This window comes from Schistocerca serialis, chromosome 2, assembly GCF_023864345.2.
Source record: "Schistocerca serialis cubense isolate TAMUIC-IGC-003099 chromosome 2, iqSchSeri2.2, whole genome shotgun sequence".
Classification (NCBI taxonomy): domain Eukaryota; kingdom Metazoa; phylum Arthropoda; class Insecta; order Orthoptera; family Acrididae; genus Schistocerca; species Schistocerca serialis.
In genome coordinates this window covers 687000715-687023744 of record NC_064639.1, presented here as the reverse complement: position 1 = coordinate 687023744, position 23030 = coordinate 687000715, and the positions used below count along the sequence as shown (strand labels likewise).

General features: G+C 40.5%; 1 protein-coding gene across 2 annotated transcripts in view; it reads right to left on the bottom strand.

Annotated features, from left to right (window-relative positions):
- Positions 1–4316: 4316 nt before the first annotated feature.
- Positions 4317–23030, bottom strand: part of LOC126457811 (leucine-rich repeat-containing protein 1-like) — a 147466-nt gene continuing 128752 nt past the window's right edge. For both annotated transcript variants that reach the window (XM_050094427.1, XM_050094426.1), the window contains one exon: positions 4317–5463. In XM_050094427.1, coding sequence (XP_049950384.1) covers positions 5291–5463 — 173 coding nt within the window. In that variant the 3' untranslated portion in view covers positions 4317–5290. The remainder of the gene's footprint in view (positions 5464–23030) is intronic.

Sequence of the window (23030 nt, the reverse complement as noted above, 5' to 3'; positions counted from 1 at the left end):
TTTTATTTTACAATTGCAATTTCGGCATTAAACCATTTTCAAGCACCTACAATACATAAAACAACATAACAACTAGAGACTGGACTATATGCATCATAAAAACCTTAAAATATGTATGAAAAATGCTTAAAAAAGAAAGGAAAGTGTTAAAGTATGCAAGATCAAATAATAAAAAACATGATAGTTACTGTGTGCATTATATCTCAAAGTCAAACCTGTGCATATCAATTACGAGGAAGAGTGCCAACCATGCGAAAAATTGGTACATTTAGAATGCTGATATCATTTTCTGAACACTTTCTGGTAGAAATTAGGACGGGGGCTTTTCTGGGATTATTTTATAAAAATTTGCAAAATAGACACATATACCACATTTCAAGAATTGTTTCTTCTTTGCTATTATTGTCTGTAACAAGCGGATGCGATGCAAGTGAGTTGCAGTGAAACAATCGATACGTACATGTCCAACTTCGAGATATACCACATACAGAGGGGCATGCTCAAAAGCTCCATAATATTTTATTAAAATAAAACAACATACAATCATGAATTTTTTTGAACAGCATTAACTTTTAATTAATACTATTAGACCAAAGTGTCTTTTACAATTTATTTTACATTTTTCTACTATTGTAAACGTAAACAGCTAAGTACTGCTCCAATTGTCGGTAGTGCGATTTTGTCTTCGGTCAACAAAAATATTTTTATAAGCAAAAAAGGACCGTTCTACATCAACTGAGGTAGCTGGGCAGTATTTCAATTTGGATGCTACCTTGGCAATTATTGTTTCTGGTAAAAGTTCACCCATCCTATTAATAAAACTATCAATTTGGCACAAGGGTTCAAAGCCTGGGTTATTGTTTAAAATGTTTTCAAATTTTTCTTCAAGTTTTCTTGGGAATACCTCCAGCAATGAAGAGTTCACTAGAATAACTTTAGTTATTAACTGAATAAATTTATTCAACGCCAAACTTCAAGTTTCAGGCTTTTTAATACTTGCAGGTATGTGGGAAAAATTAGTTCTAATCACAGCAATGTCTTTTTTTAATACTACAATCATTAAAAGCTTCCTTGCACTGGCAAACTGTCCGCCCCCGGTAGCTGAGTGGTCAGCGCAACAGACTGTCAATCCTAAGGGCCCGGGTTCGATTCCCGGCTGGGACAGGGTGTTGTGTTGTCCTAATCATCATCATTTCATCTCCATCGACGCGCAAGTGGCCGAAGTGGCGTCAAATCGAAAGACTTGCACCAGGCGAGTGGTCTACCCGACGGGAGGCCCTCGTCACACGACATTTTCACTGGCAAACTGCCAAAGCCTCTGCACTATCGAAGTCGTTTACTACCCCTCTACTGGCCTTGAAACATTCATTGTAATACAACACAGCTTCGACCCACGTATCCCAACGAGTTACCACTGGCTCGGGAGGTATTGGCACATTTGGTAGTTTTTCTTTGTAGGTCTTGATGCGAGCAGGAGCCTTTAGAAACACTTTCTTTCTGAATGAAATCAGTTTATTTACATTCACAAATGCAGAATGTACTTCTTCAGCAAGGTGTAATCCATGAGCAAAGCACGTCACATGAATCAAATTGGGATAAAATACTAGGAGAGCTTTTCCTGTTTTGATCACATAAGGAGCAGCATCTGAAATAAACACAAACACCCTTTCATCTGCAGAAGATTCTGGAAATATTTTTCCAATACGCTCATTCACAAATCTGGCAACCGTAGAATGATTTACAAGTTCTTTGCAGGTCATGAAATACGAAGAAGAAGGCTCTTCTTTTAAAGCACCCACAATTAAATTTGCAACATAACGGCGACAAGTGTCTGTAGTTTTGTCAACTGAAATCCAGATGATGCTGTCCTTGAGTTCATTGCGTATTTCTTCCAGAACGTTTACATAAATTGTTGGTATGTAATTTTTACACAATGTTGATTCACCTGGTATACTTTGATTTAAGCAATATTTGTCCAGGAAGCCTCTGAGGATAGGGTTTGTAAGTTTGTGAAGAGGAATATTGCTTGCAATGAATGCTTCATGTAGATCCATATTAAACTGACTTTTTTGTTTACCTTCAGAAAAATCCTTGCTGCTGCAACTTGCTGTTGTCAGAAGTTGTCGTTGTGGTCCTTTCTTCTGCTTTCCTGTGATATGAAGACTTGTCTTGATATGCTGGTCTATTTGAAACTTTTTTTTTACACGAAACGTTTTTCTCACAAATTCGACAATATAAAACAATTCTGTCATGTGTAAATGTTCGTGGATGATCAGCTATCCATAAAACGACGTTTTTTAGGCAGCATGGTGCACAACACGTTACACACTACATGTCAAAAACATGTTCAGCTGTGTACAAGTAAACAGAAAGCTAAACTGAAGCAACGGACGTGTGACTAAAAGCTTGCATAGTTTAATTTAATTGTTGCCGACGCTTAGAGTATGACAAGGGAGGGGATTAACTGGAGGCACGGGCGCAGGAGCACTGACGCTGTCTACCTGTTCCTGTTCGTCTTCTGTAGCGATTTCGCTAGGCTGTGGCTCTTGGTTAGTGATTGCAAGCAGTTCTAGGTCATGGTCAATCTGTGAGACATCAAAGCTAGATCGAGCTAGAGACCGCCTATCTAAACTTTTAAAATATTGTAAACAGAGCAAAAATATGCATTGTCACTAGTTTTTAGTTAAAATATGTAATAAATGGTGAAAAGGAGACAATAATGCGAACATATATGCAACATGCAAATGCATGTAATCCGGTCTCTAGTGGCAACAATGTAAAGTAGCCAACAAAATTCTTCTGGGACTGCAGCTGCAACTTTTTTTTAAGTGTCTGTTTCACCAGTACGCGAGCTTCTTGAAATCGTATCTGTTTGCTGCACTCATCCTGGTGTTCTGCCACAGCTGGCTTAGTGTGTTGTCTTGGTCGGATATATCTTTCATGTTTTGTTGACTTTCATATACTTACAAAGATTTTGATGTATAAGTTTACATTAGGCAGAAATTACAACATAACATGCACACCAAAGAGCAACTAGTTAGCAGTATTATAACAGAACAAAATTACCAAAGAGTTGTATATACTAAAACATACAGCAGTGGCTACAATGTGAATATGATTGACAAAAAGTATACTATAAAATTACATAGCAAAAGTGCAAATATAGATAAGGAAATAACACAATCACGAGAAGTGGAACCAGGAAAAATGAAATACATTGCTTTACCATATTACTGTTCCATATTTTTGTAAAAATACTGTATGAATCAGGTTCCACATGACAGTCAGACACACTAGCCACAAAACCAAACCATTTACAGTATAAAGGTTTATAAAATCAAATAGGGTTAATGTGAATATTTCTAAGTGCGACAAATGGATAAATGTTTGTTCACCAGATTCAGAGCTCACATAAACATAAGCCAGAATTATAAATCTTAATTTAATGCACTTCTATGAAACTGCAGTCATAAAACCAGCAGCATTGGGAATCTTTAATGGTGTAATTACATAAGGCGAAAAAGGTTGATTAATGGAAATACTACAAGAAACTGCAGTTTATAGTGCCTTCAAAGAACAACCACACCACATACTGAATGAACCAACAGACATCAAAGAGCAACTAGTTAGCAATATTGTAACAGAACAAAATTACTAAAGAGTTGTATATAGTAAAACATACATATGATTGCCCACAACATTTATTCTAATGTATTAAGTGCACACTTTTAGGTATGTGATACACACAATCCACTTAAAACTGCAGAATATAAAACGGAATATTGACTAACCAGATTAAGAGCAGCCGACCAGTTGCAAAGGATAAAGTAATCTTAACCTAGGTTTCAATAGATATAAATCTATCTTCTTCAGAAGACGGCAGTATTACATTAACATGAAGCGATATGTCCTTATCGTTTTTACAAACATCTGCATAGTTTCATTAGTCAAATAAAATATAGCCCTGAGAACAGGGTTTGTCAGACAAATAAAATAGGTACATGGAAGTTGGAGAGCGCATAAGTCGCTTATGCGCTCTCCAACTTCCATGTACCTATTTTATTTGTCTGACAAACCCTGTTCTCAGGGCTATATTTTATTTGACTAATGAAACTATGCAGATGTTTGTAAAAATGATAAGGACATATCACTTCATGTTAATGTAATACTGCCGTCTTCTGAAGAAGATAGATTTATATCTATTGAAACCTAGGTAAAGATTACTTTATCCTTTGCAACTGGTCGGCTGCTCTTAATCTGATTACGTGGAACCGTTGCTGTTGCGCAGCTATGTTTAAAGTACTGATATTGACTAATATTGCTGACTAGTTGTTCTTCAACATCTTTGGTATCTCTGCTTAATGTAAACCTATACGTCAAAATCTTAGAAGTAAATGAATGTTAAACAACAAAACTGGCTGTACATACTGTTAATCCCACTTTACATTGTTGTCACTAAGTTGTATCATGTTTTGTAGATGTTTGAAAATGGTTTAATGCTGAAATCGCAATTCTAAATAAAATACTAACAACTGAAAAAGCATGACTATGTTGTATCTATATAAAACAGAACAAAATTACCAGAGTTGTACATACTAAAACATACAGCAACAAACAATGGCTACAACGCGGATGAGTAAATAAAACACAACCACACAACTGTGAGTGGTAGGTCCGGAAGATCTAAGTAAAATTAAATTAGCTTTCAAAAAGAAAATATTTCGTTTCCTCAAAGCCAGGTACATGTTACAAATTAAATCAAGCAACTCACATAACATACATTAATATAATTACACATTATCAGAGAAACTCAAGGAAAATTATGTGTTTTCAGACAATGATTCAAATTAAAAAGTAACAGACCATATGCAGAAACACATATGCTAAATGACTATAATGAGCAATTCATCAGAGATGTGTAAGAACACTTCATGAAAAACAAATATTTTGTACAATAACAAACTCAACATTTAAATAATGATGTAGGTAATAAACACAGACAGTGACTAGAAAATGTGATATGTTAAAATTAACATGCAAACTGCATGCACACCATTTTCTCTGCAGTTACAGCACAATTAATGGGTTCTAAATATACATACTGAACATAATGTCATACTCTTCACAAAGTAATCCATAACTGAACTGCACGATAAATTACTGCAACTTTAAAATGGGTCGACAGAAGTAAAAACATCAGTCATTTTTTAAATTTAAGATGACGCTTTCAAATCGGGCTTGAAACAACCAGACGTTCTGCACATTTACAAAAAGCTGAACTTCCCGAATATCAGTCAGCATCATCAAACTGTCCTGTTTCTGCAGTTACACCATGCAAAGGTCTTCGTTTTCCTATTGTAGGAGGATGAAGGTCTTTCGGACAGAAATTATCAAACTGGTTGCTAAATACTTCTTTCATGTGAAGCACAGGCTGCGGGGGTGGTGGTACGCTTGGAGTGATCGCTGAAAATGAAAAAGATATACAAAAAATTATACGACTTAAGCTTTAGTAATCTTATGTATGAATTGGGACTTAGGTTTTCACTTTTAATTGTATCTATTGGTAGTACTGCAATTTTACCTCCTAGCCATTACGTCTCCTGTAATACCCAAGGCAAAATTGGCCAACTGACCCTCAACATAAATATAACTAGTGCGAATAAGTAGATGAATGGGTCAAATACTGTACACCTATACAATTGGTGATTCGTCAGTGGAATTAGCCACAACCATCAAGTATCTAAAAGTATCTGTCAGAAGTGATACAAAATGAATAGACTACATAAATCTAGTTGTGGGAAGGTAGTAGGAAGAGTAAAATATACGGGAAGATACCTACAAAAATTAATTCATGCTGAACTGACATATTAGAAAACCCTCTTTCTAATTCTTGAATATTGTTTGATAGTTTGGAACCACATTACTTCTTAGATTAATGCATGAGATGAGGAGATTCAATGAAGACCCATGCACTTTGTCACAGTTTTCATTTAATCTGGTTGAAATGTGTCACAAAATTTAACAAAGTGCTCAACAAATTATAGCATGAGGTGCAGGGGTAATGTTTCTCATTCATAGTCTTACACCAAAATTAAACAAACACATTGCTTAATAGTACAGCAATAAAATTAGAAAGTTTAGGCTTGTATCGAAGGGCACTAACAATCTTTCTTCCCACTCACCATGGTACATTATGTATCCTCTCTAACTTAATGCCATATGGTAGATCACAGATGCAGTCATGATATCCACAATTTGTGTTTAATTGGGGTGTATATGCGGACAAGGAGGAAAAAATTTCCCGGGTTTTTCCCGGGCGACAATACAATTTTTCCTGAGTGAAAATACACTTTTCCGTGTTAAGTGACAGTATACTTTTCCTCGGACCTGTAAAACTTATCAATCTTTTGAATGGCACAGGTTTTACACACTTGTGATGCACTTTTGTCGGCCAATCATAGTTCACATCATGTGGTCTTGCAAGCCAATGACAGCAGGTCATCACAGAACATGTGATGTAGTCAGCCAACAACTTCATTGCTAAGTTGTGTGAACAAGCAAATAGGAAAAGATCATGGATTAAAGTAATATACATGTACTACAGCTACAAGAAAAGCTAAGCTTTCACAAATAATATTCGCCTTTTTTGTGTGTTTTACCTTTTAGTATAAATTAAAACACAAATGTGCCAGCAAAATATAAAATAATGACAAAAGTGGCTGGTCTTCTGGGCCTGAAGTTTTTCAAAATGGATGGTTCTCAAAGTGCTAAGTTTTGAATGAGAGTCAGATGCTCCACGATTTAAGAAATTTGTAACACATTCTTATGTGTAACATAACTCATCTTGCATAAAAGCATATTTACTTTGAAAGTAAAGCTTCTCAAACCACCATCCACAATATTTTCCCATGGCCTGTTAGAAACAGGTTCGTTTGAGGGAGTTGCCAGAGAGAGGCACAAAACAGTTGTTACTGCATATGCACAGCCAACGATGACATTATCTGCTCATAATGCACTTGATTGTATTTCTGTTTAGAATTTCATGTGTTCTGGGGCACCATGTCCAGCACTGCAGCGTGTTGTGCGGAGGGAACATATGGAGTTGGCAATTGTTTTACTATATCCCATCCATTCATTTAAAAACTAGACTCTACACCTCAAAGTACTCTAATATTTTGCTACGTTGCGATTAACATAGACTGTTTTTTATTCATACACTGCAATACTGTTATGTAAGAGGGTTGGCTGAAAAGTAATGCCTCCACCTTCGTAACTCTTCAACAACTGGCAGCATTGGTATGCGGCATGTACTGGTTTGTTCCGTAGCCTCTTCTTTACAGCTCTAGTTGGCGGGAAGCCCTAGCATTGAAAGGTTGTGTTGCAACAGTGTAAAGTATGGAACCCTGCAAAGATGGTCAGTCAATGCGATTTAAGCAATGTGCAGCCATTGAATTCTTGACAGCAGGTGGTGTCACCCCAAAGGAGATTCATCAGAGAATGAAAGCAGTTTATGGTGATAATGTTGATGCAAGACATCATTATGCTTCTGATGAAGACGCTGAGAGAACTGTGATACTGTGGTTGTGGAAACAGTGTTGATTTCTTCCGTGCTGGCTTCAGAAAACTTGTTCATCGTTGGCAGAAATGTATCCAGCTGGCTGATGATTATGTGGAAAAGTGAATATTGGTAATTAAAGATCACATTCAAAGGATTATCTCTGGGTTTGATTTATTAAAATATTCCCATCCAAATCCAATTAACGAAAGTGGAGGTATTACTTTTCATTCAACCCTTGTAGAATTTACTATCAGGTTTACATCCACACAACACTGCAAAAAGCTCGTAAGAAGGAATACAAATTTCTTAAGGGGGGAAAAAAACGGGGCGGGTGGAGTAGTGTGTGTACATCAAAACTAAGGATAACAAGTATTTGATAACCTTTTCAAACTGTATAAAAATTAACAAAGTTATCTGTGAAGCCAAGAAAATATATAACTTGCAGTTTCTATTTGACTTCAGGAGTAAATACACTCCTGGAAATTGAAATAAGAACACCGTGAATTCATTGTCACAGTAAGGGGAAACTTTATTGACACATTCCTGGGGTCAGATACATCACATGATCACACTGACAGAACCACAGGCACATAGACACAGGCAACAGAGCATGCACAATGTCGGCACTAGTACAGTGTATATCCACCTTTCGCAGCAATGCAGGCTGCTATTCTCCCATGGAGACGATTGTAGAGATGCTGGATGTAGTCCTGTGGAACGGCTTGCCATGCCATTTCCACCTGGCGCCTCAGTTGGACCAGCGTTCGTGCTGGACGTGCAGACCGCGTGAGACGACGCTTCATCCAGTCCCAAACATGCTCAATGGGGGACAGATCCGGAGATCTTGCTGGCCAGGGTAGTTGACTTACACCTTCTAGAGCACGTTGGGTGGCACGGGATACATGCGGACGTGCATTGTCCTGTTGGAACAGCAAGTTCCCTTGCCGGTCTAGGAATGGTAGAACGATGATTTCGATGACGGTTTGGATGTACCGTGCACTATTCAGTGTCCCCTCGACGATCACCAGTGGTGTACGGCCAGTGTAGGAGATCGCTCCCCACACCATGATGCCGGGTGTTGGCCCTGTGTGCCTCGGTCGTATGCAGTCCTGATTGTGGCGCTCACCTGCACGGCGCCAAACACGCATACGACCATCATTGGCACCAAGGCAGAAGCGACTCTCATCGCTGAAGACGACACGTCTCCATTCGTCCCTCCATTCACGCCTGTCGCGACACCACTGGAGGCGGGCTGCACGATGTTGGGGCGTGAGCGGAAGACGGCCTAACGGTGTGCGGGACCGTAGCCCAGCTTCATGGAGACGGTTGCGAATGGTCCTCGCCGATACCCCAGGAGCAACAGTGTCCCTAATTTGCTGGGAAGTGGCGGTGCGGTCCCCTACGGCACTGCGTAGGATCCTACGGTCTTGGCGTGCATCCGTGCGTCGCTGCGGTCCGGTCCCAGGTCGACGGGCACGTGCACCTTCCGCCGACCACTGGCGACAACACTGATGTACTGTGGAGACCTCACGCCCCACGTGTTGAGCAATTCGGCGGTACGTCCACCCGGCTTCCTGCATGCCCACTATACGCCCTCGCTCAAAGTCCGTCAACTGCACATACGGTTCACGTCCACGCTGTCGCGGCATGCTACTAGTGTTAAAGACTGCGATGGAGCACCGTATGCCACGGCAAACTGGCTGACACTGACGGCGGCGGTGCACAAATGCTGCGCAGCTAGCGCCATTCGACGGCCAACACCGCGGTTCCTGGTGTGTCCGCTGTGCTGTGCGTGTGATCATTGCTTGTACAGCCCTCTCACAGTGTCCGGAGCAAGTATGGTGGGTCTGACACACCGGTGTCAATGTGTTCTTTTTTCCATTTCCAGGAGTGTATAAAGCCTTGTGAGGAGTTTCAATGATAAAACATGGTGTGGTGCCAGTCTATATTACTGACGAATGGCGTTCTGTAAATTTAAGGTGTAAACAACAGAAATTAAGAAATAACATCAAGCATAGAGGTGGTACAAGGCAAGCGTTGAAACATGTCTTGTGACCGAAAAACACAGTGTTTCATGGAAAACAGATTTTCAATACTACTGGCCAAATTTGCCTGCATAGTCATCTTCCAGAGAACATTTACAAATGGTTGTACCTATATAGTATCTTACGTTATGACAACAAGAAATAAGAGATCAAAGAATACTCCAAGGTCATCGGAGTTTCGTAAACCATACTGAAATGCACAATTCGGCTCAACATGCTCATTCGTATGTCCAGATTCACAATGAAGTTATGCCCATACTTGGTATTAATCTTTTGGGTGTGGTTTTAGGGATGCAAATTTTCTTGAAGTACCAGTACTGTATTATCTCGTGTTTGGTGCTTTATTATAGCATAATACCATATGTGCCAGGAGATGAAAACGTTCACTTGAAATTCAGTGGACGGTAAACCAGACCGACAGTGAGGAATGAAACACTTTGCTTTAAATAAATTGACTGTCTGTGGAGAACATTAATGAAAGCCAAATTTCTTTACCAAACCGACAAAAATAACTTCAGTGTCCTGCAGGACGATTAATGCTCGATTGCCAAAATATGTGGAAATAAAAGAAAATAAAAAAACAAAGTAATTATGTAAATGTATTTAAATTCACCTGACAGGTCCAAGTCCCAGAAATCAGTTTTGTTTCCAATTGGCGTACAAGCTGTATACAAAGAGGAAACAGCAAAATTACCCCCCACAAAAGCTGCTACTCACCATACAGCTGAGATGCCGAGTCGCAAATAAGCACAACAAAAAGACTGCCAGAAATTGAGTTTTCAGCTGACAAGCCTTCATCAAAAATAGATACCACCTGGTCCTACTTAACTCAACAAACTGCCTTCCTCTATGTTTACCTCTGCCTCAAAGATGGCTACATCAGTGCCTGTGTTCATATCAAACCTACCAACCACCAGCAATGCCTCCACTTTGACTGCTGCCACCCATTCCACACCAAGAAGTGCCTTCCACACAGCCCAGCCGTCTGTGGCCAACACAGTGATGAGAGGACCCTCTTAAAATATACCATAATTAACCTACCAACCTTGTACAAATCAGATCTCCTGTGCCTTATCTCTCCAGTCACCTACCATCTTCCAAAGTCCCACCATCTGGCCACAGAGGAGCATTCCCTCGTGACTCAGTACCACCTAGGACTGGAGCAACAAGCTGTTTGTCCGCATGAAGGGCCACCGAAAAAGTGTGCTCAAGAAACAGTTGGACCACACCATTGCTGAGCATGCCGCCCAACATGACATTCCTCATTTCAGTGACTGCTTTGTGGCCTGTGCCATATGGATCCTTCCCACCAACACCAGCTTTTCTGAATTACACAGGTGGGAACTCTCCCTGTAATATATCCTATGTTCCTGTAACCCTTATGGCCCCAACCTTCATTAGTCATTGTCCTTACCCACCAGCTCATTCCTTGTTCCCATTCCAGCACTACACACACAGCCTTCTACTCCACCAATGCACACTCAGTTTTTTTTACTTCTCTCTCTCACTCCTCCCCTCTCCCCGCATCTCTGTCTAGCCTACCGACTGCAACTAGCTCCCCTACTCTCTCTCTGTCTCATCCCTCTGTGGCCCCACAAGCAGCACTTTACCATCTCCCTTCCTGACCCAGCTTCCTCCTTAGCTCCACCACCCAGTTGCCTCTCCCATCATGCACTGCTGCTCGTGGTCTGGCTTCAGCAGGCAGAGACTGCGGTCATGTGTGTGTGAGTTGCTTTTGCGCCAGTGTATATGTCATGTCTATTTTCAAGGAAGGCCTTGTTGGCTGAAAGCTCACTTTCTGACAGTCTTTTTGTTGTGCCTGTCTGCGACTCAGCATCTGCGCTATGTGGTGAGTAGTAACCATACTTTTAATGTTGTTACATTCCATCCTGGATTTTCCATCACACACACACACACACACACACACACACACACACACACACACACACACGAGCCTGCTCTGTGCATGCATGAACCTGGCAGCTTGAGCACAGCAGAAAGATTTTTTGGGTAGCATCTGCCTGCTTGCTGCTACTGATGGTACAGCAAAGAATATTTCAAGTAGCCAAAGCAGGAGAAGGTATGTAACTTCAGCTCTGTGCATGCGCATGAGCCCGCTGGCAACTGCTCACATGCACCTAATGTAAGCAGTTGTGGCGTCAAGCTCATCAAAAGCAGTTTGTAGCTATGAAGCACTGCATAGACTTCATCTTAAAACCTTGGACACATTTTGCTGACAGCAGAGGCTTCTGAGTTATGTTGTTGTAAATGGTGCATTTTCTTGGTAATTAAATTTTTATTTTTCTGTTATTCTCTTGTTTGTTTTATTGCTGCAGTATTATTCTACATTAGTGGGCCAAAGTAAAATTCTTTGCTAGTGAATCATTCCTTACCAGTCAAAACCACAAAAATTTAACGGAAAACTTAAACAATGAAAAATTCCTGGAATTCCAAACAATTTCCTGGCTTTTTCCAGTTTTCTCTTGTATGAAAAAATTCCTAGGTTTTTTTCTGGATTTCCCGGGATGTATACACCCTATTAATGCATGATGATTCCACAAATATTTTTTGAGCCATTCAAAGAAGCTAGTTATAATTGTCTGCACTATGGTGATTTCCTGGTTGTACTTATCGAATGCGATGTGTTGAAACTGTTCAACACTAATCTAATAATCTGTTACTGTCAGGTTTCTTCTGCTTGTTAGACAGACATTATCTTGGATTTATCTACATTTAAAGAGAGCTGTCATTCATTAGATGAAGACGAAATTTTATCCAAGCCGATTTGCATTTCATAATGGTTTTCCAACAATACTCTCCACAAAACAATGATTTCTGAAGGACTATATATCAATTACATTTTCACACAATTTCCTTTCGATGCCATTTTAACAAATTTTAAATAATATTTTTATTGGTGGTTTAGTAACAAAATGAGTTTAATGTTGCTGTCTAATAATAAAAAAAAAATAACTCATTCACTTTTTTCACAGATAATTACAAGAACACAATGCCAAATATCTAACAATAGGTCAAAAAGATGGAGATGGGTGGAAGTTGTAAACAACTGATTTAACGTGAGAACAATAGTCTGCATTTCTCTAAAGCAAAATTCTTGAAAGTTCATAGAAAATGTTAACTATACAGCTATCGGCATAACACAATTCATCCCTAGAATCCTGTTTACCTTATTTAATTCTTTAATTACAGATTCTTATATTTGCAAGGCCCACAATATCAACCTTGTGTTTCATAATTTTGTTCTCCACCTCACAGAATTGCACTACCTTGCCACTGATAACTAGACTCCCAAACGAAATTGCTTATCTGAAACTATAAAACTGTCAAGTCACCCATCACTGGTACCAATGCTTTTGTTCTTCTTGGCCTCTAGGAAGACACTGGTCTCAGTTATCATGGATCCCAACAGATGTTAATTTTCACTGTTTTTGCAGCAATGGATGTTTTCATCACATTGCAAATGTCACTGGTTTGTGCCGGGCTCATTTGCAGCTTCCCTGGTTGAAATTGAGGCTTTATAACTTTTTTGCATGAGCATTTCACCATCATGTTACTCAAATAGTGTATGAAATTTGACAAAACATGCCAGAACTGAATGAGCAAAAGGGTGCGCAATAATTAACATGTACCAGGTTCAGCTCTATCTGTTGCAGGTGGCTCTTGAAAAATCTATTCACAACAACATCCATTGTTTGAAGCTGTGAGCTCACACCACCAGCAATTATTACTATGTCCACATTATCCCTCTGATATCAGATTCTTAAATTTCTGGGTGAGGTGTCCCCTTAAAGAAACCAGTACCAGCATTTTCCTCCTCTTAAGCAAATAGCCTGGTCTTCTGATTCAAACTATATAATCTTTTTCACATCAGGTCATTAGCCATGTATCTCTTTTCTTAAAGTTTGTTACAGAGTTTCTCTTTCATGCAAAGAATCATGGGGCAGCTTCCTACTATCTGACAGAGTGCCCAACACAAGTGTTATTCTAGCATTTTCAAAGGCAGTGCTTTTAATACAGACACTTTTGATACCATTCATGCTGTTTGTAACACATGAGATCCCACCAAAACAAACAAGTATCTTTCTTATCAGTGGTTTGCTTTTGGGTATGTTGCATAGTAGTAAGGTCATACTGAGAAAATGTGATTGATCATTGGTGTTGATCGGTGTTGTTCATATGACACATTTTATTCTACGGGTGTGTTAACGGTGCATGCTGGGCCGGGCTGTGATATCAAACCCATTGCTTTGCATTGAGGCGTTCACATTGGCAGCCGGGCCATTGTGGCACAGTGAGAGCTGGGTCGTTCTGGCAACACCCAGAACTTTTTTTCAGAACTACACATAGCAGACATTTTCCATCTGCTTTTATCACAAGTGCCACTGCATAAGATTTTTTGTTTTTCCTTTTTTCCTGTATTATAAAAGAAGTTCCTTCACATTTCATAATCAGTGAGGAAAAATTACAAGTTTTGTACTGTTACATGCAAAGTTACTTAGTCCACATATTTTAATATACTTGTAGTAATAAGGAACTAAAGAGCTATATTTTTTACACCTTTTCATTATTCTTCAAATTAAAGTGAAATGGAAACACCTTAGAGACATCAACAGAGAAAAACTTGGCAAAATCAGGTCTGGTGATTCAGGAAATTACCATCTAACTGTAGTTCCACTTGGCCTTGGTTTCATCACAATTTCTTAAAAACTATCTTAATTCCAAGAGCTATGCAGTTCCTTGTCAGTGAAACAGAACCAGTGAGCCAATGGCATTATCTCAAGAATGTGCACTCATCAATCTATCTGCCCACAAGACAAAGAAGATCATTCAGAATGAGACGCAGTCATTGGCTCCAGGCAAAGAACCTACTGCCTTTCTTTTTTGAGAGAAAGAAAGAAAATGAAACTAAAAAAGGACAAAACACCTTTGATGAAAGCAAAGCAAGGTATTCCAAAAATGATGATGCTAATTACTTCCTAATGTGTCTCTGGTCTTGAATGTTCTCCAGCACGTACTGAAATGTTTTATGATTCATTCTGTAATATGAACACAAGTTTTCTAGGATGCTTTTAGTTCTTTATGTGAAGCGAAAAACTCTCCTAAATGTCTGTTGCTATTCATGGGATGAGTCCATAACCTACAATTTCTTCTGTGCTTAAATACTTGATGAATCACTGCTCTGTCAAAATCATTGTTCTATGCGACAGCACACACTAGCTGGCAGTGAAAAACTGATGGCTGCATTCTTCTTTCCGTTAAAATAGAAAAATCAAAATCTAAACTGCTCAGGGATGGAGATGAGATGTCATTATATTGTCATAAAACACACTCACAGACATACAAAAGTTAAAATTTCAAAATAGAATACCTTGTTCATTAATGAACTTTGATGTAGAAACAATATAACTATAATTCTATTTTTTTGGCCTCTGCTGTTTTACATCTCCAACAAGAAAGCAGTTAAGTAGAATGTCTCAAGCTTTTAGTGTATTCCATCAAAATCTCTTACATTAATATATTCTCCTCTTCTAGTTCCAAATAAGAAATGTACATTCCACTAACTGTGGGATGTTGACAACAAATAATTGCTAGCCTTTTATAAGGTCAAGTGTGGCCTATCGTAAAACCACAGCCATTGTAAATGGTCATTGCTGGGGTAAAAATTTGTATGTATTCGGAGTTTTCTAGACATGGATCACCCAAATAACATGAGGGACCAACACTAGGCCTGCACTGGTTGGTAGTAATTAATTTTTTTCTGTCCTGCGGTGTTTGACACTACGATAAATACACATGAACTCCATACGCATGTGATCACCGCACCGCTGTCACTCAGTAATTCCCATTTACTTGCAGATGACAACAGATATCAGTGTCACTAACATTTCAAAAACTTTAGTACTTTTAGGTGTGTTTCACTCACAATAATGCATGTAACAGTAAGCTACCCACTATCAAACTTTTTCACAATAAAATTTGTAAATCAAATGCACATTTTTGATAAATAGCATAATTTCACAATTTCTGTTATGGATTACGAAATGATAAGTCATTTATTAAGAAGCTACACTACCAAGTGCACAAAATCTGACTATTTAAATCATATACTTTCTTCAAAATTGATTGAGAAACACATTATGGATTTAAAAACTCTGTTGAAATGAAAAATTAGCATTTTCTTTTTTGACAAGGAAAATAAAGCTTTTAAGGGAAAAATTAGTTCATAAAAGTCAAGCGTTTGTACAACATGAAAATTAGGAAACGGATTTTCCATCTTTTTCTAGTCCTGGCTCGGTGCACGTTTTGAACACTCTGGGCAACGGCTTATAATGGCTAGGCATGGACCAGTGCAGTAGATCCCATCACAGCCCATCCCACCACACAGTATGAATGCTGCCTAAGACTGATTATAGTACTGAAAGGCATGAAACACCGTGTGACGTTACAGAGCTAGAGTTGTGTTTTGTTAAAATGTACGCCATGTGCACTTCATCATCCTCACTTTGATTCTGTGCCACTTAATTCTGAAAATTCATTGTCTCCAATGGTTTCATTCTGATAAATTTTTAAGTAATGTAAAACTCTACACTGTGTTTCTCTTGCATAGTTCGCACAGCCTTGGGGATACATCTGATATCTGTTTTATTTATGGTCTTTACTTTGAGCCTAGTATTCAATTGCTGCAAGAAACAGCTGTGAACTCTTACATCCACATATCTCAATAAAGTTGTGGCTATGACTGACTGAGGATAAAGGGACAGAACTACAAGCAGTTCCTCCATCCTATATGTGTCAAGGCTCAGAGGAGGATACAGAAGAAGAATCCTGCTGAACTCGATTGTAACTGAGAATAAATAAACCCAAGAGACAGAAGTGAGACAGGGGTAAGAAGGTGAAGGTAGGTAATTTGATCCCCCCCTGAAAGCAGCTGGAGGACCCTGGGATATGTTATGCGATGGGAGGTGCAGTCTCTGCTTCTGACCAGTTTTTCCTCACCCTCCATTACCACAAGAAAGCTAGCAATGCAGACAAGTTGATAAAATCTCAGGAAAGAGAACAATGATGGTGAGGCAGTAAACTAATGACAGATGTGAAAGAATAAGGAGAATTAACAAGGCAGGAAGGGCAGGAGCCAGACCAGACTACTGAGCAAGGGCAGCCGTCGGCACCTGGGTCAGAGCAGGTGATGGGGCACCCCTCCAATCCCTTAACAACCCATGGAGGTCAATGTGCCCTATCTCACAAGAGCAGTACTAAGCACTTTCACAGGTAAAACCTAAAAGCAGATCAGCTGTTGTGGTGTCTTCCACTAGCAACAGACGCAGTGTGTCAAAAAGTTTAAGATTTCACCCTAAGATCGCCAAACTGCGCAGTGCCTTAGGATGTGGATCACCGACAGTGGGTTGGATCCTTACATCATAGGATGTGGCTGTCAGCCAAGTATGCTCAATGCAAAGCCAACAGAGAATGGTAGATTCTCCGCAAGAAGCACAAGAGGAAGCCTGCGACATGGTCATGGTCCCCTTTATTGCTCATAGTTAGTTTGGAGAAACCAGGGCACACCAATCCATGTTATTAATTTTCAACAATTGACAGTGTAGTGTTGACTGAACGTCCGGTTCCAGTACCTCCATCTCCAGAGTCAGCACTCTGGCACCTAACTCAACCGATAAGTTCGTTCCCTGGGATCCCAATGTGACCTGGGGTCCAAAGATGACTGAACATACAGCTTGAAGGAGGGCAGAGTGGAGATACTGGATAGTCACAATCAATGGGTACAGAGGATAGCCTGATGAGTGCTCAAGGAGCCCCCGCCAGTTAGGTATGTCACACCAGTGCACTAACGAACGTGACTGAGGGCTCCAGTGATGAGCACCAATTTTGCAATGAATACATTGCATCTGCTTGGTAGGGAGCATATGTCTATTGCACCTTGCATGTGTGTAGGCAAAATTCGTTTGTCCGTCAACTGAAGACTTGTCAGTGTATACAACTTCTGAACCCAAAAATGCATCAAGGATGGCTAGGGGCACGTGGCAAAAAACCATTGGATCAACAGTCTTTCAGTCTAAAGGATACGCTGAAACAGATTCAAGGACGGGGTACACACCATCGTGGTCTAAGCAATTGCTCCCTGATAAGAGGTGTCAGTATGGGAAGTTGGAGTTGAGAGCAGAGACACTATGCAAATTGTGATCCTGACTTCAGATGGATGGAGGTGGAGATGTTGAGATGGGTACAGACAGCAATGTCTTCAGCACCCACACGAAAACAGTTTGAGACAACTGTCAGAAAATGATTCAAAACAAGAGTGTGAAACAGCACTTAAACTAAAAGAACACAAGTCAGAAACAGTGTGTGTCCCCACACAGAAGAACGAAACAAAGTATCATGCCGATATTAAAAATTTAACGAAATGGAAGAAAGGGGAACAAGGAGTTAAAACACTATATCAGATGGATGATGCTGGCTGACTGCAAGAATAAAAAAGCAGGAGACAGCAACTCTGCAACACGCTAAAACCTGCAGCCTAAAAGTTTAGGTCAGAGTCCACACACGTCACAAAACATTAAAACTTTCCATCTCACTTGTCTCATCATCAACTAAAATAGAGGGCCGATCCCCACTGATATTTGCCTCTGCCCTTGCATCATGGTATAAAGTGCACTCCATTAAGATATGGAGTACAGTGTTTCGCACCCCACACGCACTGCAAAACGGGGGCTCCTCTCCTTGTAGTAAGAAGCCATGTGTAAGAGAGAAGTGTCTGATGTGTAGACAAGTAAGAGTAACTTCAAACTGCCTGAGCAACTGGCAGGAGGAATGCCACAGCCAGATAGTTGACTTCACCAATTGCAGCTTATTGTTTGTCACTGCCAGCCATTCCTCACCTCACACCAGCATGCTTTGTAATGCAGAAATTACAGCTTGAAAGGGAATAGGACAATTTGTCACATATTGTCCTCTGCAGGCCTCCTTGGCAGCCCAATCGGTCTGTTCATTTCCCCAAATCCTTGCATGCCTTGGCACTGAGCAGAATGACACCTGCTTTCTCTGTTGTTAGAGCAAGTATAGTTGGTCATATATCAGCTGGGCCAACTCCTCAGCTGGATACAGATTCTGTAAGATTCTAAGGCACTGAGGGCATCGGAGCATATTTTCCTTGAATATGGTGCATGTGGCCCATGCCCTTCTGGATCATGTGGAGTTCTGCTGAGAAAATGGTATACTCATCAGGAAGGCGAATCCTAGTGTAATGGTCAGGCAACATGAAAGAGCAGCCAAGGGAGTTCCCTTGTTTGGAGCCATCATGTACAGTCGTGGACAAAACGAGCGAGACCCCTCGCGTTTTCGTTATGCTGATCCGCACAGCTTTAAAGTCTGCTACACAGCATTATAGGCAAGGCGACGAAGTGCTACCAACATACTACCACAGGTGTGAAATTGACAAACTATCCGAACTTTGTCAGACTGTTTGCAATCATGTGTATGCCTATATTAATGCTGATTAGTGTGTTAAACACAACACGTAAATATAAGATGTAAATGAAAGAAGAAATGCTAATTAGTATGAACTGTACTAATAAAAATGAATTTCAGCTTATTGAGATAACATAACTGTTTTAGTAAGACAAAGTACCCCAGACTGTTACGAATTAGCAAAATATTATGCGTATTCGGCTGTGAAACGGTCTGTGTCAACGTTCCGAGCAGTCATTCTGGATTACCGTTGCTGACCTACCATGAAAGTGCGCAAATTTAGCAATGCGTGAAGATGCATAACGAAATTCAGTTAAAAATCATTCAGTGCCACAAATACGTCAATTCAATCATTGAGAAAAGCGGGAAAAGTAATCAGTAAGAAGTATGAAATTCTTTGAGATCTTCATATTTACATCCACAGCGCGCCGGTACAGAATAAAGGTAGCAATAAAACGTATTGGGGCGCGAGAATTTCTTAAAATTGCTTTACTGCTAGTCTATCTGCCTCCATTGAGATTAGAACCGTAAACAAACCAGAGCTCCCTTGCAGTAGCAAACACCTTTCACTACGCTAGCAGACAACCCAGGCAAACAGCCCTCTATTATTACCCCAGACTTGAATAAGCCGGCAATTTCGCAATGAAAATGGAAAAATGATCTGCAGTTTCTGTTGCATAGAGCTTTCTGGACTCAAAAACAAGAATTTTCTATCTTTATGTCACCGCTTATGTGTCAATCATTTGGGGTGATTATCGAAATAACAAAATACTGTCATTAGCCTGTTAATTTAGTAGGATAATTCTGCACCATCCCAGGAAATAAACAGCTACATAGCTGCCAAACGTATTCTACAATGTTTCGAATTCTCCATTAGACTCGCCACAGCCAGAAAACATTCATTAGCCGAAGTGTTTCTTAAGCTACCTAGCAATGGGAATGATCGCACTTCTAAAACGCGGTGGCATTAATACTGGGATCTGAATTACCACGTGTATATGCAAATGGATTTTATTTGCATTCCTGTAAACGTGATTTGGATCGAAAGCATAGCTACGAGTAATATGCTGATGTATCGTCTGCAACTAGAACATTTCCAGTAAAGAGTGGGGGGAATAATTTATGCTGCCCTCATCTTCAGTAACTGTAGTAGCTATTTTCGTTATTAGGATTTCGTCACCTAAATCGGTAAAAATGAAACCCTACTAGTCTCACTTTCCTGACCGTCCATCCGTCTACCCAGCCCTTAAAACCAGTTTTGCTAATTCATAACGATCTGGGGTACTTTGTCTTACCAAAACAGTTATGTTATCTCGATAAGCTGAAATTCATTTTTATTAGCACAGTTCATACTAACTGGCGTTCTTCTTTCATTTATATCTTATATTTACGTGTTGTGTATAACACACTAATCAGCATTAATATAGTCATACACATGATCGAAAACAGTCGGACAAAGTTCGGATAGTTTGTCAATTTCACGCCTGTGCATAGTATGTTGGTAGCACTTCGTCGCCTTGCCTGTTATGCTGTGCATTAAAGCTGTGCGGATCAGCGTGACATAAAGGCGAGGGGTCTCGCTCATTTTGTCCACGACTGTACACTACCGTGAGACCGTGATGTATATCTAAAATGTTAAAAAACAGAGATTGAAATGTAAAATCTGATGTACGATCTTTCTAAAAATTGGTCAAGCCTAAAATAAGTCTGGGCTTCTGGAGGAACCAAGGTGGAAATCTGCTCTAACCATGATGTAAAACATGAAGACCAGCCACACACATCTCTAGAAGGCAATCCTGTGCATGAATCCCATAGGGCCTAATTACCTGTTGCCGGTTACGAAAAAGCCTTTCCATTAGAGGCCCAGCAACAGTATGGTGTGTGGGTGTGTATGGTGTAGATAGTGTTATATATGCCTGGTGTACCGTAAATAGCCGTCGCCTGATGTGAAGTGGTGATTCACCAGCCTCTGCACAGAGGCTTGGTACGCCACTTGTTCTGAATACCCCAGTGGCCAATTGAATCCCTTCATGGTGCACCACATCCAACATCTTTAAATAAGAGGGTCTCACAGACCCATACACTGTGCACCCACAATATAGCTGAGATCACACAAATGCCCTGTAAAACCACAGCAGATGAGTCCTGTCTGTTCCTCGTGTACTATGGCTACAACATTTTAAAAGGCATAGTCTTAAGGGACCTTTTTTTTCAGATTCTTAAGATGTGGCAACCATGTAAGATTGTAGTCAAATATGAGGCCCAAAAACCTCACTGTGTCTTCAAAAGTAAGAACAGTATCCCTCATCCTCAGCTTGGAAAGCTAAAAATGGAACGAGAATGGTTAAAAAGAACACACACAGATTTCTCGGTTGAAAACTTGAAACCACTCATCTGCGCCCATTCATCCAAATGTTGCAGAGTTAGTTGCAACTGATGTGTTGTTGTTGCAAGGCTTGAAGAACAGCAAGACACAGTGAAGTCATCCACAAAGAACACTGGAGAGGACTTTTCACTACTGATGTAATACTATTAATAGCTATGGCAAAGACAGTCACACTTAAAACACTACCTTGAAGGACAACGTTCTCCTGCTCAAAGTGATAAAACAGGGTGTCACTGACTTGGTATTTGCAATACCGTTGCAAGAGAAAGGACCAGATAAAAATGGGAAGACTTCCACAAAAACCTCATTCATGAAGCTGCTCGAGGATAAGATGCCTCCAGGTAGTACTGTAGGCCTTCTTGATGTCAAAAAATGTACCAAGAAGGTGATGCTGTCATAGGAAAGCCTGTTGTATAGCTGCCTCCAGCAAGGCCAGGTTATCATAGGTGGAGCAATACCTCCTGAACTCTCATTGGAAGCGACTAAGGAGTTGCCTGGATTCTAAGATACAGACATGGTGGCGGGTGACCATCTGCTCCAATGTCTTTCCCATGCAGATAGTGAGGGTAACACTACAGCAGCTGCTTGGGCATGTACAGTTTCTCCCAGGTTTCAAAAGATGAATTAAGATTGCCTCACCCCATGAGTCAGGAAAGTGACCCGACACTCAAATGGCACTAAAAAGTGTGACGAAGATATCTTTGTTTTGCCTGGTGGGGTACCACAGCATACTATAATGGAGTCTTTCGTGACCAGCTGCAGACAATGCAGAATCCAGATCCCACATGGAAAATAGGCAATTGTAATCTTCATCGGAGGCGGATTGGAAGTCCAAACTGCACCTCTCAGCAACTGATCTATGGCAATGGAAACCTGGGACCTGACTGACTCTTGCAGATTGGTTTGGAGAGTGGCGTTCCCCATTACAGCAGTCATGTGGCACCTCCCTCCTCTCTCAGAAATTCTCCTGATGGTCTCCCATACAATGGAACTCTTCGTGGAACAATTAATGGTGTTCAAGAACTGTTGTCACGATCTCTTCTTGCTCTCCCGAATAACCCGGAGGCACTTTGCCCTTGTCACACGAACGGCTGCTAGAGTCTCTGCAGTTGGCTGACACTTGAACCTATGCAGAGCCGCACACTTAGTCCTGCTAGCATAGCGGCATCCGTCACTCCACCGAGGGACAGGTGCCTCTTCTGGTATTCCGTGGACTGGGGAATGGATGCTGCAGTGGCGCAGTGAACCATTTTGATAATATGATTCACCCATGCCTCGACATTGGCACAATGTTCAAACTGGGCCAACTGGCTATAAATTGTCCAGTCTGCTCTACCGAGCACCCATCGCGGCGACTTCCTATTGGGTTCCACTCCACCTGGCAGGTGAATCCAGAATGGGAAGTGATCGCTTCTGTGCAAGTCATCAACCACTTCCCACTGAACAGTGTGAGCAAAAGCTGGAGAGCAAAGTGAGAGATCAATGGCAGAGAACAACACAGCTGCTGTGCAGAAATGCATGCTCTGTCCCATATTTAGCA